The sequence below is a fragment of the Lagenorhynchus albirostris genome, chromosome 14 (genome assembly GCF_949774975.1).
Source record: "Lagenorhynchus albirostris chromosome 14, mLagAlb1.1, whole genome shotgun sequence".
Lineage (NCBI taxonomy): Eukaryota > Metazoa > Chordata > Mammalia > Artiodactyla > Delphinidae > Lagenorhynchus > Lagenorhynchus albirostris.
Window position 1 is genome coordinate 58,660,801 of NC_083108.1, and position 13,327 is coordinate 58,674,127.

At 37.6% G+C, this 13,327-nt stretch overlaps 1 protein-coding gene across 7 annotated transcripts in view; it reads left to right on the forward strand.

Moving 5' to 3' along the window:
- The window catches only part of ANKRD12 (ankyrin repeat domain 12), a 116,031-nt gene that overhangs the window by 87,807 nt on the left and 14,897 nt on the right, over window positions 1–13,327 (forward strand). For all 7 annotated transcript variants that reach the window (XR_009534913.1, XM_060121974.1, XM_060121976.1 and 4 more), the window contains one exon: window positions 3,987–8,698. Coding sequence is in view for 6 of the 7 variants with exons in the window: in XM_060121974.1 (XP_059977957.1) it covers window positions 3,987–8,698 (4,712 nt within the window). In the remaining variant the exon portion in view is untranslated. The remainder of the gene's footprint in view (window positions 1–3,986; window positions 8,699–13,327) is intronic.

The following is a 13,327-nucleotide window of genomic DNA, read 5'->3' on the forward strand; positions in this document are numbered from 1 at the left end:
TTGTCATCACCCACTCCCGAAGTATATGTGACTTTAGTAGAATATAGTTATGTTTCCTGAAGATGTGTAATCATTAATATAATCAGACTATTTTAAAAGCCCAGAATCTGTTGATTTTCTTATTAGGCATGTGAAATATAATTGCTTCGTCAAATGCATGCTGGTTATTTTGGAGAGATTTTGAAGGAGGAGGGATTTACTTTATATACTGTCATCTTCCTGCATTGGTCACATCTGTTCCTTTTGGATTCCATACAAGATAAGATGGAAATTTATGGTAGCCTCAGTAGGGGAAAAGTCAAGCCTAAGGATAATTGTGATCTCAAGTAACATTTAGCTATTCTTTAAATGTCACTAGTGTTAGTTGCAAATATCTTAGAGTGCCTTGAGAGGTACAGAGCAACTTCCAAATGTGTTTGTTTTTTAACAATTAAGTTTCATTTTGTTATTTAGCATTTTTGCATGGAGAAGAAAAATGTTTTAATGAAAAATTTAATGTTTTAATGATTGCTTATTTCTCACTTTTCTTCCTAGTTTCCCAAATAAAATTGTTGAGATGCTAAACATAAACATTTTTTAAAGGAGCTTTTTATCAGAAATAATTTGGTAAAATGTTTTAAATACGAGTTCAAATTTAGTGACTAAATAGATATTAAAGACTAAAAAGATTGCAACAGATTAGAAAATAATGCAGTATAATGATAACCATGGCCATTTTGAGAACAAGGATTTGAGGATTTGGATTCTAGGTGAATTTCTTACTCTAAGCAATCATCTCCTAAGGGAGGCAGAGCAAACTTTTTTTTTAAGCTACTACTGCACTAGAATTCCAAGACCAGCTTGATCTATAGTCCTGGGTAAAGTAAATCAAAAAGGTTTGGACTGCTTAGGGAAGAAAAGGGTTTCAGCCTGGTCTGACAGTGAAATGGCATCACAGAATTGTAGTATCTTTGCTGGGGTCACAGACTAGCCAGCTTCATGAGAACCATGCAGGGTCGTTGCTGCTGGTGCTGAGAATCACGTGCAGAGAGGAGTGAGCCTGTTGGGCAGGTGCAACTCAGTGACCAGAGCCAGGCTGCTATCCTTCCCTGGGGTAATTCCACACTCTTCATCACGGACATATCATGTACCATGAGGCTAACTTATTCACTTTAGAACTTATGTTTTTCCCTTTTAAAAAAGTAGGAGTCTCTTTAAAAGAACCATGGGGGAAAAAACATATCTGTGTTGGAGAGCATTGCTTAATTACCTTCAGTTGATGAATCAGGAGCACAGATGACAACCTTACATCTCTCAGGTACACGTATGTGTGTAACTCAGAGAATGTGCATTTGACCTTTAATATGTATATTCAGAATGGTAAGCACTATGATATAGTGATTGAAACATACACAGGAGTATGTGTGTAGTATAATTTAAGTAATATATTAATATGCATAGGCAAAGAAGACCAGAAGAAAATAGGATGAAGAAATTATAAAGTGATGTTAACACAGGAGAAATACAAACACATGGAAAAATGAGCCACACCTGTAATCAAAAAATCGAACAAATAGTGGTACCATTTTATACCTATTAGTGTAGTTTTTAAAAATATTTTTTCTGATGTTAAAACTAATACATGTGTTAGGCTAGGAATTTGGAAAATACAACAAAACTTGAAAAAAAATAAAAAGGCATAATTCCTCTGGCCAGAGTTTAATATGGATACTATTTTGATGTATTTCTCTCATTTCTTTTTCCCTACATACACACACACAGACAAATTTATATACTGCTATTTTCAACTGATAAGCTATACAAAAGTTTTTTCTAAATTATTAAGTATAATATCAAATAATTAGGACAACCTGAATGTCCCCTCAGGAGGATCCGTTTAAATGATTACACATTAACTCCATGTAATATACAGCCCTTAAAAACAGTAATAAAGAAAATGCAACTTCAAAAGAAAATATCTACGACTGTTCAATGAAAAAAAGCCATATATTAAATGGGACATACTGTGGTTTGAGCTCCTTATTTTCATAATATTTGTTTTCATGCCGTTAAAGCCTACCTGAACTTCCTATACATCCTTCCTGCCTCGGTTCAGTGCTGTTGCTTTGAGAAGCCTGCTTCCCTTCACTTCTCCCAGTATACTGACTCTTTCCCAAGTGCACCCTTTGGACCTAGTGCCCACTGCCATTTTAGCAATTTTCAGGTTGTGTAACTGTTACAGCGCAGGACTGTGTTCTTTTCATCATGTCACCTGTAGCACCTAGCACTCTGTGGCTGGAGGAGCATAATAAATATTTACTTAAGATTGATTCTAAGTGTCGAATTAAGGTTTTGTGGGATATACAAAGGAAAAAACCATTCCCAATTTCCAGTAAAACTTACCTAATGAGAAATAATATAAATAGAATACTTACATATAACCCTAAAAAGTCAAGTTCCTAAAAACGGCAAGGGGAGAACAGTCCTCAAGAACAAATTGTAAACAAGGCACCAATAAGACAAAATAATACCTGTCATATCAGTACATATTCTTGTATTTATTTAATCAAGGAGCAGAATAAATACTACTTCCAAAACAGCTGTTCCTTTTTTGCAGCAAAAAGTTCTATGGCTTGATACTCTGTATTGCAGTATTGGTAACTGGGAGTGGAGTTATGCTTACAAGCAGTTGTAATTCCAAAAATGTTATTTTTTATACCTCATGTCAATATAACCGTGTCACTCATTGGCACTTAATAATAGTATTGTCTTAGAATATTACCACATCCTCTGCGAAAATAAGATTGTGATCTCTCCATAGCTCCTATCCAGTGCTCAAAACCTTATAGACACTCTACAATGCTTCTGGAATTTGAATTTCCATGTAAAGAGAATATTTGGGAGTTAGATCACTTTAGAGGAAGCTTGATGTATTAAAATAAATTTATAACTTTAATATTATTAAATACTCAGCCAAAAAAGTGTTTAGTTACTTTTTATAATGAGTTTGGTTTTTTCCTCTTTTGGTCAGAGGCCTCAGTTTTCTTTTAATTAGAGTTCTGGGTTTTCTTTTCAGCTGGAGGCCCCATGTATGCAATGTACATTTCAACTAAGAAAAGATGCCCAACTAGGAAGAAAATAAACTATAAATAAAAAAACTAAAGAATAAAATAGCTTTTTTCTAATTATGTATCTATTCAATTTATCTGTTATAATCTTGACTGTGTAATTGGGGGATATATTTCTTCTTTTTTTTTCCTAATGGGTGGTAAAGCAGATAGTCATGTATCTTGTATAGTTAAAACCATTCACCTTTATTCAAGTTCTATCCTTTATGGGAATCATTTGCTCTTTTATGCTTTTACTAATAAAATTCTGAAGCATATAAAACGATCTGTGATGTTTACTTAATTATAAACCCTTTAAGTTAGTGATTGTTAGTCTTTTTTGCATCATTCTACTTAAATATTCTCTCTCCAGGAAAAAAGAAAATGTACATATATGTAAAATTTTATAGGGGACTTCCCTGGTGGTCCAGTGATTAAGACTCCGTGCTTCCACTTCAGGGGATGCGGGCAGGTTCCATCCCTGGTCAGGGAACTAAGATCCCACATGCCGCATGGCACAGCCAAAAAAAAAATTTTTTTTACATAACATTAGTAGCCAGTGTTTTCCTGAATCCAGTCCCCTGAGTTATGAACCTCTTCATTATATTATACATACATTTTAATATTGGATACGTCTTTTTGGTATCTGTTGTAAATCCAGTGTATTGTGTGCTTTTAGAAGTGTCACGGGGTGTCATCCTGAAGCAGATTCTCTGTCAGGCTTTTCCACAAAACTGTAGCAGAGTTCTTACATATTGCTGTTGTATTATTTACATATAAATATGATTTTTTTCTCTGAATTGTTCGAAATATTTGATGTATATGCTATATTTTTCTCTCAGTCTTACTTTTCTGACAGTTGTCTCTTGACTAACAGCAGATTTTCCTTTCTTATTCTAGATTCTGAAGAGGCTCGGTCTGTAAATCCTTCCAGTGTTGATGAAAATATTGACTCTGAGACAGAGAAAGACTCTCTCATCTGTGAAAGTAAACAAATAGTTCCCAGTAAAGCAGCTCTTCCATGTGCCCTTGATGAGTATGAGTTCAAAGATGACGAGGAGGAAGCAGTAAACAAGATGATCGATGGCAGGCGCATTCTTAGGAAAGAGCTGAGAAGAGAGAACGAGACTCAAGTAGAAAAGAGTAGCTTATTTGCAAAACAGGAGAAAGCTTTCTATCCTAAATCATTTAAAAGTAAAAAACAAAAGCCATCTAGGGTTTTGTATTCAAGTTCTGAAAGTTCAGATGAAGAAATTCTTCAGAACAAAAAGTGTTCTGCTCCATGTTCTGTCCCTGAAACATCGAATTCTGATATACAGACCAGAAAGGAATATGGAGTTTCAAATGAACACAAACAGAAAGGCAAAGTTAAAAGAAAATTAAAGAACCAGAACAAAAATAAAGAGAACCAAGAGCTGAAGCAAGAAAAAGAGGGGAAAGAAAATACCAGAGTAACAAACTTGACAGTTAATACTGCACTAGATTGTTCAGAAAAGACCAGAGAGGAGGGGAATTTTAGGAAATCTTTTAGCCCAAAAGATGATACTTCATTACATTTATTTCATATTTCCACTGGTAAATCTCCCAAACATTCTTGTGGACTCAGTGAAAAGCAGTCAACACCACTAAAACAAGAACATTCTAAGACATGTTTATCACCAGGAAGTTCTGAAATGTCATTACAGCCTGATCTTGTTCGGTATGATAATATAGAATCTGAATTCTTGCCAGAAAGTTCAAGTGTAAAATCTTGTAAGCATAAGGAAAAAAACAAACATCAGAAAGATTTCCACTTAGAATTTGGTGAAAAGTCAAATGCCAAAATAAAGGATGAAGATCACAGTCCAACATTTGAAAACTCAGATTGCACGCTGAAAAAAATGGATAAAGAGGGTAAAACATTAAAAAAGCATAAATTAAAACATAAAGAAAGGGAAAAAGAAAAGCATAAAAAAGAAATTGAAGGTGAAAAGGAAAAATACAAAAATAGGGATGGTGCTAAAGAGCTGCAGCGGAGTGTGGAATTTGATAGAGAATTTTGGAAAGAGAATTTTTTTAAAAGTGATGAAACTGAAGATCTATTTTTAAGTATGGAACATGAGTCCCTAACATTAGAAAAAAAATCAAAGTTGGAGAAAAACATAAAAGATGATAAATCAACCAAGGAAAAGCATGTCTCCAAAGAGAGGAACTTTAAAGAAGAACGAGAAAAGATTAAAAAGGAAAGCGAGAAATCTTTTAGGGAGGAAAAAATAAGAGATTTGAAAGATGAGAGAGAGAATGTACCAACTGATAGAGAAGCAGAATTCAGTTCTTTAGGTATAAGTGCCAGTGAAGAGTCTATAGGGTTACATTCAGTGGAAAAGGAAATAGAAATTGAAAAACAAGAAAAGCATATGAAAGAAAGTAAGGAAAAATCTGAGAAACGGTTTCAGAGTAAAGAAAAGGACGTTGAGAAGGCTGAAAGAAAAAATTCTGAAAAAGAGAAGAAGATAAAACATGAGCATAAGTCAGAGAAAGACAGGTTAGATCCTAGTGAATGTGTTGACAGAATAAAAGAAAAAGACAAGCTATATTCACATCACACAGAAAAATGCCATAAAGAAGGTGAGAAGATAAAAAACATTACGACCGTTAAAAAATCTGATGACAGAGAGAAAAGTAGAGAAAAGATAGATAGGAAACATGACAAAGAAAAAGAAAAAGAGAGACATCCTGCAGAGAGCAAAGAGAAGCACTTGATGGAAAAAAAAAAACAATCAGATAATACTGAGTATACTAAATCAGAAAAAAGCAAAAATAAAGAAAAAGATAGGGAGGTAGATAAAAAGGAAAAATCTAGAGATAATGTAAATATAACTAACTCCAAACAGTTCCAGGAAGAGAGGAGGTCAAGTATAGCAGATAGCAATAAAGCACAACATGAAAAAACTTTCTCTCTTAAAGAAAAAACAAAAGATGAGCCTTTGAGAACTCCTGATGGAAAAGAAAAAGACAAAAAAGATAAAGATATAGACAGATACAAAGAACGAGACAAACACAAGGATAAAGTTCAACTAAGTAGTTCACTCAAAGTAAAACCCGAAGCAGATAAGCCTAAACCTAAGTCATCACCAGCATCAAAAGATACTCGACCCAAAGAAAAGAGGCTAGTGAATGATGACTTAATGCAGACCAGCTTTGAGCGGATGCTAAGCCTTAAAGACCTAGAAATAGAGCAGTGGCACAGAAAACACAAGGAAAAGATTAAGCAAAAAGAAAAGGAACGGCTGAGAAATCGTAATTGTTTAGAACTTAAGGTAAAAGATAAAGAAAAAACAAAGCATGTACCAGCTGAGTCCAAAAATAAAGAACTTACTAGGTCGAAGAGTTCAGAGTTGACTGATGCTTATACCAAGGAGAAACGTTGCAAAGATGCTGTAAGTAACAGGTCACAATCTGTCGACACCAAAAATACAGCGAATTTAGGCAAGTCATCCTTTGTTTCAGATAATAGCTTAAACAGATCTCCTAGATCAGAAAGTGAAAAGCCAGGTCTCAGCTCCAGGTCCGTATCCATGATTTCGGTGGCTAGCTCAGAAGATTCTTGCCATACTACAGTGACAACCCCAAGGCTTCCAGTGGAGTATGACTCAGACTTTATGTTAGAGGGTTCAGATTCCCAAATGTCCTTTTCCCAGTCACCATTTTTGTCAATTGCCAAATCTCCTGCCCTTCATGAAAGGGAGTCAGATAGCCTGACTGAACTGCCAGAGCGGATTAAAGCATCGTATACGAGCAGACTTCCAACAGCCCATCTCCGGTCCTCCTCGGTAGAAGATGCTAAACTAGTTATAAATGAGGGGAGACCAACTGCAGAAGTTCGAAGATGTAGCGTGCCATCTGTCATTTGCGAACATACAAAACACTTCCAAACAATATCAGAAGAAAGCGGTCAAGATGGCTTAGTTGTGCCAAGAGATGCTTGTCCTTCTCCCAAACCTGAGGTACCCTCGGATATGCCTGAAAGAGAACTTTCAAGTGCGTCTAACACACATTCCAGTTTTGCAGCCTCTCCAACTAGATCTGTAAACAGCAAATACACTTCTGCTGATACAAATGGTATCAAGAGCACTGCTGCAGTGGGCACTTTGATGGACAGTCCTGTGTATCTAGAGCCGTCTAATCAGGTTGGTGTGATCCAAAGTAAATCATGGGAAATACCTGTTGATAGACGGGAGTCATTAAGCGCCAGTGACTTCATCTGCCCAAATTCTACTACATCTGATCACGATTCCTCTGTTCAGGGTTTTTGTAACTCTGAACACAAAATATTGAAAGAACAGAGTATTGATTTTGTATCCTTGCACCAGACTGAATTGCCAGGAAACACTTGTGCTCAGGATCCAGCATCCTTTCTCCCTTCACAGCAACCTTGCTCTTTTCACAGCCAATCACTTTCAGATGCTGAATCTATTTCTAAGCATAGATCTTTGTCATATGTTGCCAATCAAGAGCCAGGTATTTTACAACAGAAAAATGCAATTCAAATTATCAATTCTGTTTTAGATACTGATAATGAATCTACAAAAGATATGGAGAATACTTTTATCCTAACAGATGTTCAGAAGACAGATGCCTTTGTCCCAGTGTTCTCTGAAAGCACTGTTCAAGAAACCGCACCGAATTTTGAGAAAGCTAATACTTTGCCTGTATTACCATCAGAAAAGGACTTTAATGGAAGTGATGCCTCTTCCCAGCCAAATACACATTATGCATTTAGCAAACTGATGTATAAGTCTTCCAGTGGCCATGAGGCTGAAAATAGCACTTCTGATATTCAGGTTATTTCACATGAAAAAGAAAACAAACTGGAGAGTTTGGTTTTGACTCATTTGAATGATAAGTGTGATTCTGATTTATGTGAAATGAATGCAGGGATGCCAAAAGGAAACCTGAATGAACAGGATAATCCAAAACATTGTCCTGAAAGTGAAAAGTGTTTGCTTTCCATAGAAGATGAAGAATCACAACAGAGTACTTTATCGAGTCTGGAAAACCATTCACAACAACCAGGTCAACCAGAAATGCACAGATATGGACACTTAGTTAAAGTAGAATTAGAAGAAAGTGCTGAAGATGATAAAACTGAAAACCAAATTCCTCAAAGGATGACTAGAAACAAAGCAAATACAATAGCAAATCAAAGCAAACAGATTCTTGCCACCTGTACACTATTAGCAGACAAAGATACTGAGTCTTCATCTCCTCGAGGAAGAATAAGATTAACTGAGGAGGATGATCCTCAGATTCACCACCCACGGAAAAGGAAAGTGTCACGTGTGCCTCAGCCTGTGCAAGCAAGTCCCTCTTTACTGCAAGCAAAAGAGAAAACTCAGCAGTCTCTGGCAGCCATCGTGGACTCTCTGAAACTAGACGAGATCCAGCCGTACAGTTCAGAGAGAGCAAATCCGTATTTTGAATACTTGCACATAAGGAAAAAAATCGAAGAAAAACGCAAGTTGTTGTGTAGCGTTATCCCTCAAGCACCTCAGTATTACGATGAATATGTGACATTTAATGGATCGTATCTCCTGGATGGGAACCCTTTAAGCAAGATCTGCATCCCCACAGTAAGTAACCTCACTTGATACACACCTGCAACCCGTTCACTAGGAATGTGACGAAAGTCATGTATAGTTTTAAATTTTCTAGTAGCCACATTTTAAAAAGTAAAAGGGAACGGGCAAAATTAGTTTTACTATTTCAGTGTCAAAATAGAATCAATATAGAAAAGTTATGGAGATAGTCTGTAATCTTTTTTTTTTTTTTCGGTGCTGAGTATTTGGAATCCGGTGGGCTAGCAGTATGTCTCAGTTCAGACCAACCACGTGTCAGTCTGTGCTCAGTAGCCGTGTGTAGGCTGTGCTACCTTACTGAACAGCACTGGTCCATGGTATTTTGTTCCTTACCTGCTTTTTCTTTCAACCCTAAGGAGTTATACTTTTATTTCTCTGAAGGGTAATTCCTTTCCATGTGCTTTTGATCCCATTCCCTCCAGTCTTCTCTGGAACCTTTCTCTATGAAAACACTTCTTGCTAATATATTTTAAAATTTTCTCTCTCCACTGGCCTTTATCCACCCACTGTGAACATATTTGGTTCTCCTTCATCCCAGGGAGAAAAAAGTTGCCCCTTGCCTGTCACAGTTTGTCTAGCTCAGCCTCTCTCACTGCCACAGCTTGGAGAGTGGTGTGTGCCTGACGTCTCCTCTCTGTCACTTCCTGTTCCTCCCGTCACCGTTATGTGCACTGACAAAGCTCACCAGTGAGCTTGTAATTGCCTGATTGTTTGGCCTCTCCCTTTTTCTTTCTACTTGATCTCTGTCATATTTGATATCGTGACCATCTTGTTCATAAAATTCCCCCCACTCCCAGGTCTTTCATGATGGTGCACTCTTCTGGTCCTCTTGCCTCACTAATCTTTTTCTATCTTTTTATGGCTCCTCTGCCCACTCCTTAAACATCAGAGTTCTCCAGGAATTAAATTTTCAGTCACCTTTCATTCAGTGAGGTCCTGTCTCTTTCTGTGGTTTCAGCAGCCTTCCACACACCAGTTAGTCCCAAAAAATTCTGTTGAGCCATATCATCTCTGTTGATCTCTAGACTCAAATATAGGTGTGTCCTGGGCATCATCACCTAAACGACCTGAGGCACCTGTAATGGGCTTGCTTCCCCAGGAAGCTGACTCTGAGACGGTGAGCAATCCCTGTCTGTGTGTGAGGGAATCGGAAGCGGATAGAGCAAGCTGGTGAACTGAAATAAATGCAGGTGCAACAGTGACTCAGGGCACCTGCGGGAGCTGCTAACGGGGAGTCTGCCCTCAGGGAAGGAATGTGACCTTGGGCTCCCCGTGTTCTTTGGGGGAGGGTCTAACCACGCGCCCACTCCCACTTCAGACCTCACACAGACCAAAAGGGAATGAGTTACCACCCGCTCCCTTAAAAACAAATTTGTATTTATTAGTGAGGACACCCACAGTAGAAACCAAATTCTGACCATTCTACCTTCCAGAATCTGTACCTTCTACCACTGCCTTCTTTTAGGGCCCTCGTCATTTTATCTCACTCTCAACGTCGCAGCAAGTTTTTCACTTCTTTTTTCTCCTAGTTTCTTTCTATTGGAGCATTCTCTCTTGTTGTTAAATTTGTTTCCCTTCAAAAGCAATAAAAAGCTGTTTCCTTATTGAAGTATCTCAGCTGTGATTAGTTGGCTTCCCATTGCCCACAACATAAAACCCATATCTAAGCCCAGTGTAATCATTCATTCACAGTCTGACCCCAGTCTACCCCTCCTGCTTCATCTTCTCACCACTCATCCAAATCACCTAGTGTTTCAGCCAAACTGAGCTCACTCTTCTTTGGAATCTCTTGTTTCACTACTTGGGTTCTTTGGCAGTGCTCTTCCCTCTATGCGAAATGTCGTTTTCGCCGGGCCTGCTTTTCTCTCCTCTTCCATCGGTTGTACCCACTGTGATATCACCTCTGTGCAAGGTCTTGTCAAAGCAGAATTGCTTGTGTCTTCCTTATATCTTCCCTGTTATGTTGCAGTTAACTGTTTACATGTCTGCTTCTCCCTCTGAGCTATAATCCGATTAAGGGTTACGACACTTTTGATCTCTTGTAGAATGAGTCTTACATCTATCTTCAGCCCCGAATACACTACTGATTTCCATAACCATGTGTCTAGCTGCTTCTGGACGTCTCCTGAATGTCCCACAATATCCTTAAAATCATTATGTCCGATACCAAACACGCTTATCTTATCTCAGAAGTGCTCTTTTTGCTCCATCTGCTTCAGTTACCATCATTATCTGTTATCTCACTTCCCAGGCTGGGAACCCAAAACTCAACTCTCCCCTCTTCCTTCCTGTCACATCAGTCACTAAGTCCTATTGATTCATCTCACTTCCTTTCCCCTCTTATTTCTTACCACTGTCATGCAGGGACCTCATGACCTCCTTAGACTACTGCATTATCACACATGTGAATATAGCGTAATCAGATATTCAAAAATTGCATATGCATGTAATTCATAACTGTGCTAAGCATACTGCTAACTGGATATCAGAAATGAGCAAAACAGACGTTCTGAGCAGCTGCCATAGGTTCTAGTCCAGTCTCTTCTAGGCTTGTCAGTCTACTTATTGTCTGGATTCCTTATTTGAAACTCAGATCTGATTCATGACTACCTGGTTAAACATCTTCTAAAGAAGACTCAGTTTTCTATAAGCTAAGTCCCCACTCCTGCATACATGGTCCTCCCATGCAGGCTTGGCTGTGGCTACTACCCTGCTGTACTCGGTGGTCCCCAGGCCATTCCCTGCCGGTTCACAGCCTGCCTTTGCACATGTTCCGTCTTTCCAAGCCCAGCTCAGAGGAGGTCAGACAGAGGAATGGTGATTCTTTATTCCCGCTTTCACAGAATGTACCTGATGCTAGTGCCTTTTAAATCTTGGACAGAGATTTTGATATCATTCTACTAATAGTAAACAGTAGTAGATTTAAAAGAATAGAGTTGTAAATAAATTTGTCATTCTTTCAAATTGTCAGCAAGATAATTTGTTAATGATTCAAAAAATATAAAGCTAATAATTTCCTTTTTTCCTTTATTTCTTCTTAAAGGATAAGACCTTTGAACTAAACTATGTTTGTATCATAGGGTTGAAATACAGATAAAGCTATAAAGAACACATTTAAATTAGAAATTTTTACAAACTGTTTCACTAAAAACAATTTCTAATAAACCGTGTTAGGTTGCCCTTTTAGTACTGTCTGCCTGCTGATACGTATATGTATGTATACACATGTATATAGCGTGATGCATATTTGTGTATATGTTATGCATGCCTGTGTTTACTATCAGCTTTGCTTATTCCTGCAAAGGTGATGTGATACAAGGTTAATCCCCTTGCAGCAGTTCTGGGGATATAACTTTAATTAAATTAGAATTTAGTCATAATCAAGTGTTGTTTCAAAAGGGGTTATAAACAGAACTTAGAATTGTTTCTGGATGTAGTAGGGAATTTTTTCTTTGTTTTTAGTGAGAATTACTAAAGTAGAGAAACACAGTACAATGTAGTAGAAAAACTAGTAGATTTTCAAGTAGCATGCATGAGTTTGTCTAGATTTTGCTGCAAACCACCTGTGTGATCTTGAAGAATTCACTTCACTTCTCTGATCCTTAGTTTTGATATCTGTAAAACAATAATGTCTACCCCACCTCAAAGCAGGTTGAAATAGTATATGCCACAACCCATTGAAAACTTTAAAACATTGTGCAGATTTAAGAGGTTGCCATTATTTTACCCAGCTCAAAATTACTTTAAGGGTCACATTTACTAGAGCTAATATGCGAACCCTCCACCTTTTGCTCATAAAAAGCTGTACTTTTGAGTTTATTGGACTAAAACTAGTTTATTTGAAACTTAGTTTTTGAAAAATAATAAAGGCCAGAATAACAAAAATTGTTTTTTTACATTACTTTCCGTATTTACCAATATTTTATCCATTTGTTTCCTTTCAGTCTGCTAATTGCCTTTTTGTCAAAGTGGTTTCTTCACTTTGTCTATGTAATCTGATTATAGAACCTGTTAATAAACGTGGTACGTTGTCTCCAGAGTCCACTTACATGTTCATTCTTCTATCACATGCTTTTCTTAAAATTTAGCCAGAATGCTGCTGTTTTTCCAGAGGAAATAAAGGGAAGAAAAATAAAACTTTAGGTCAGGTTCCCAAAACTCAAATGAACAGGGGGAGGAAAAAAAGAAGAAGACTTGTCACAAGCTGGTATACACAGAAACCCTACAGAGGGGTGGAGGTGTGGGGGATGAGGAGAAAGGGTATCCCGAGGAAGCTGTCAAGAGAGCTTCTGTTCTAGAGACTCCTGGGACTCACAGATGCTAAAAAAGACAAAATCTCCTTGCCTGATTTACTTACAGGTAGATGAGGAAAACAGCAAAAGGAAAGTTTCCTCAAAAGTCTCCATATAGAGACTTCTCTATAGATTGATATATGTTGAGAATTCCCAAATTTATATATTTTGCCCAAACCTCTCTCCTCGGCTTCTTTTTTGCTAACTGGATAGCTCCATAGACTCAACATTTCAGCACTGAACTTGCCCCCAAACCTGCTTCTCTTTCCTTGTGCCCCCTCCTGTGGTCTCTATTACTAGCCATCCAGTCCTCGTGCTAAGGACCTACAGG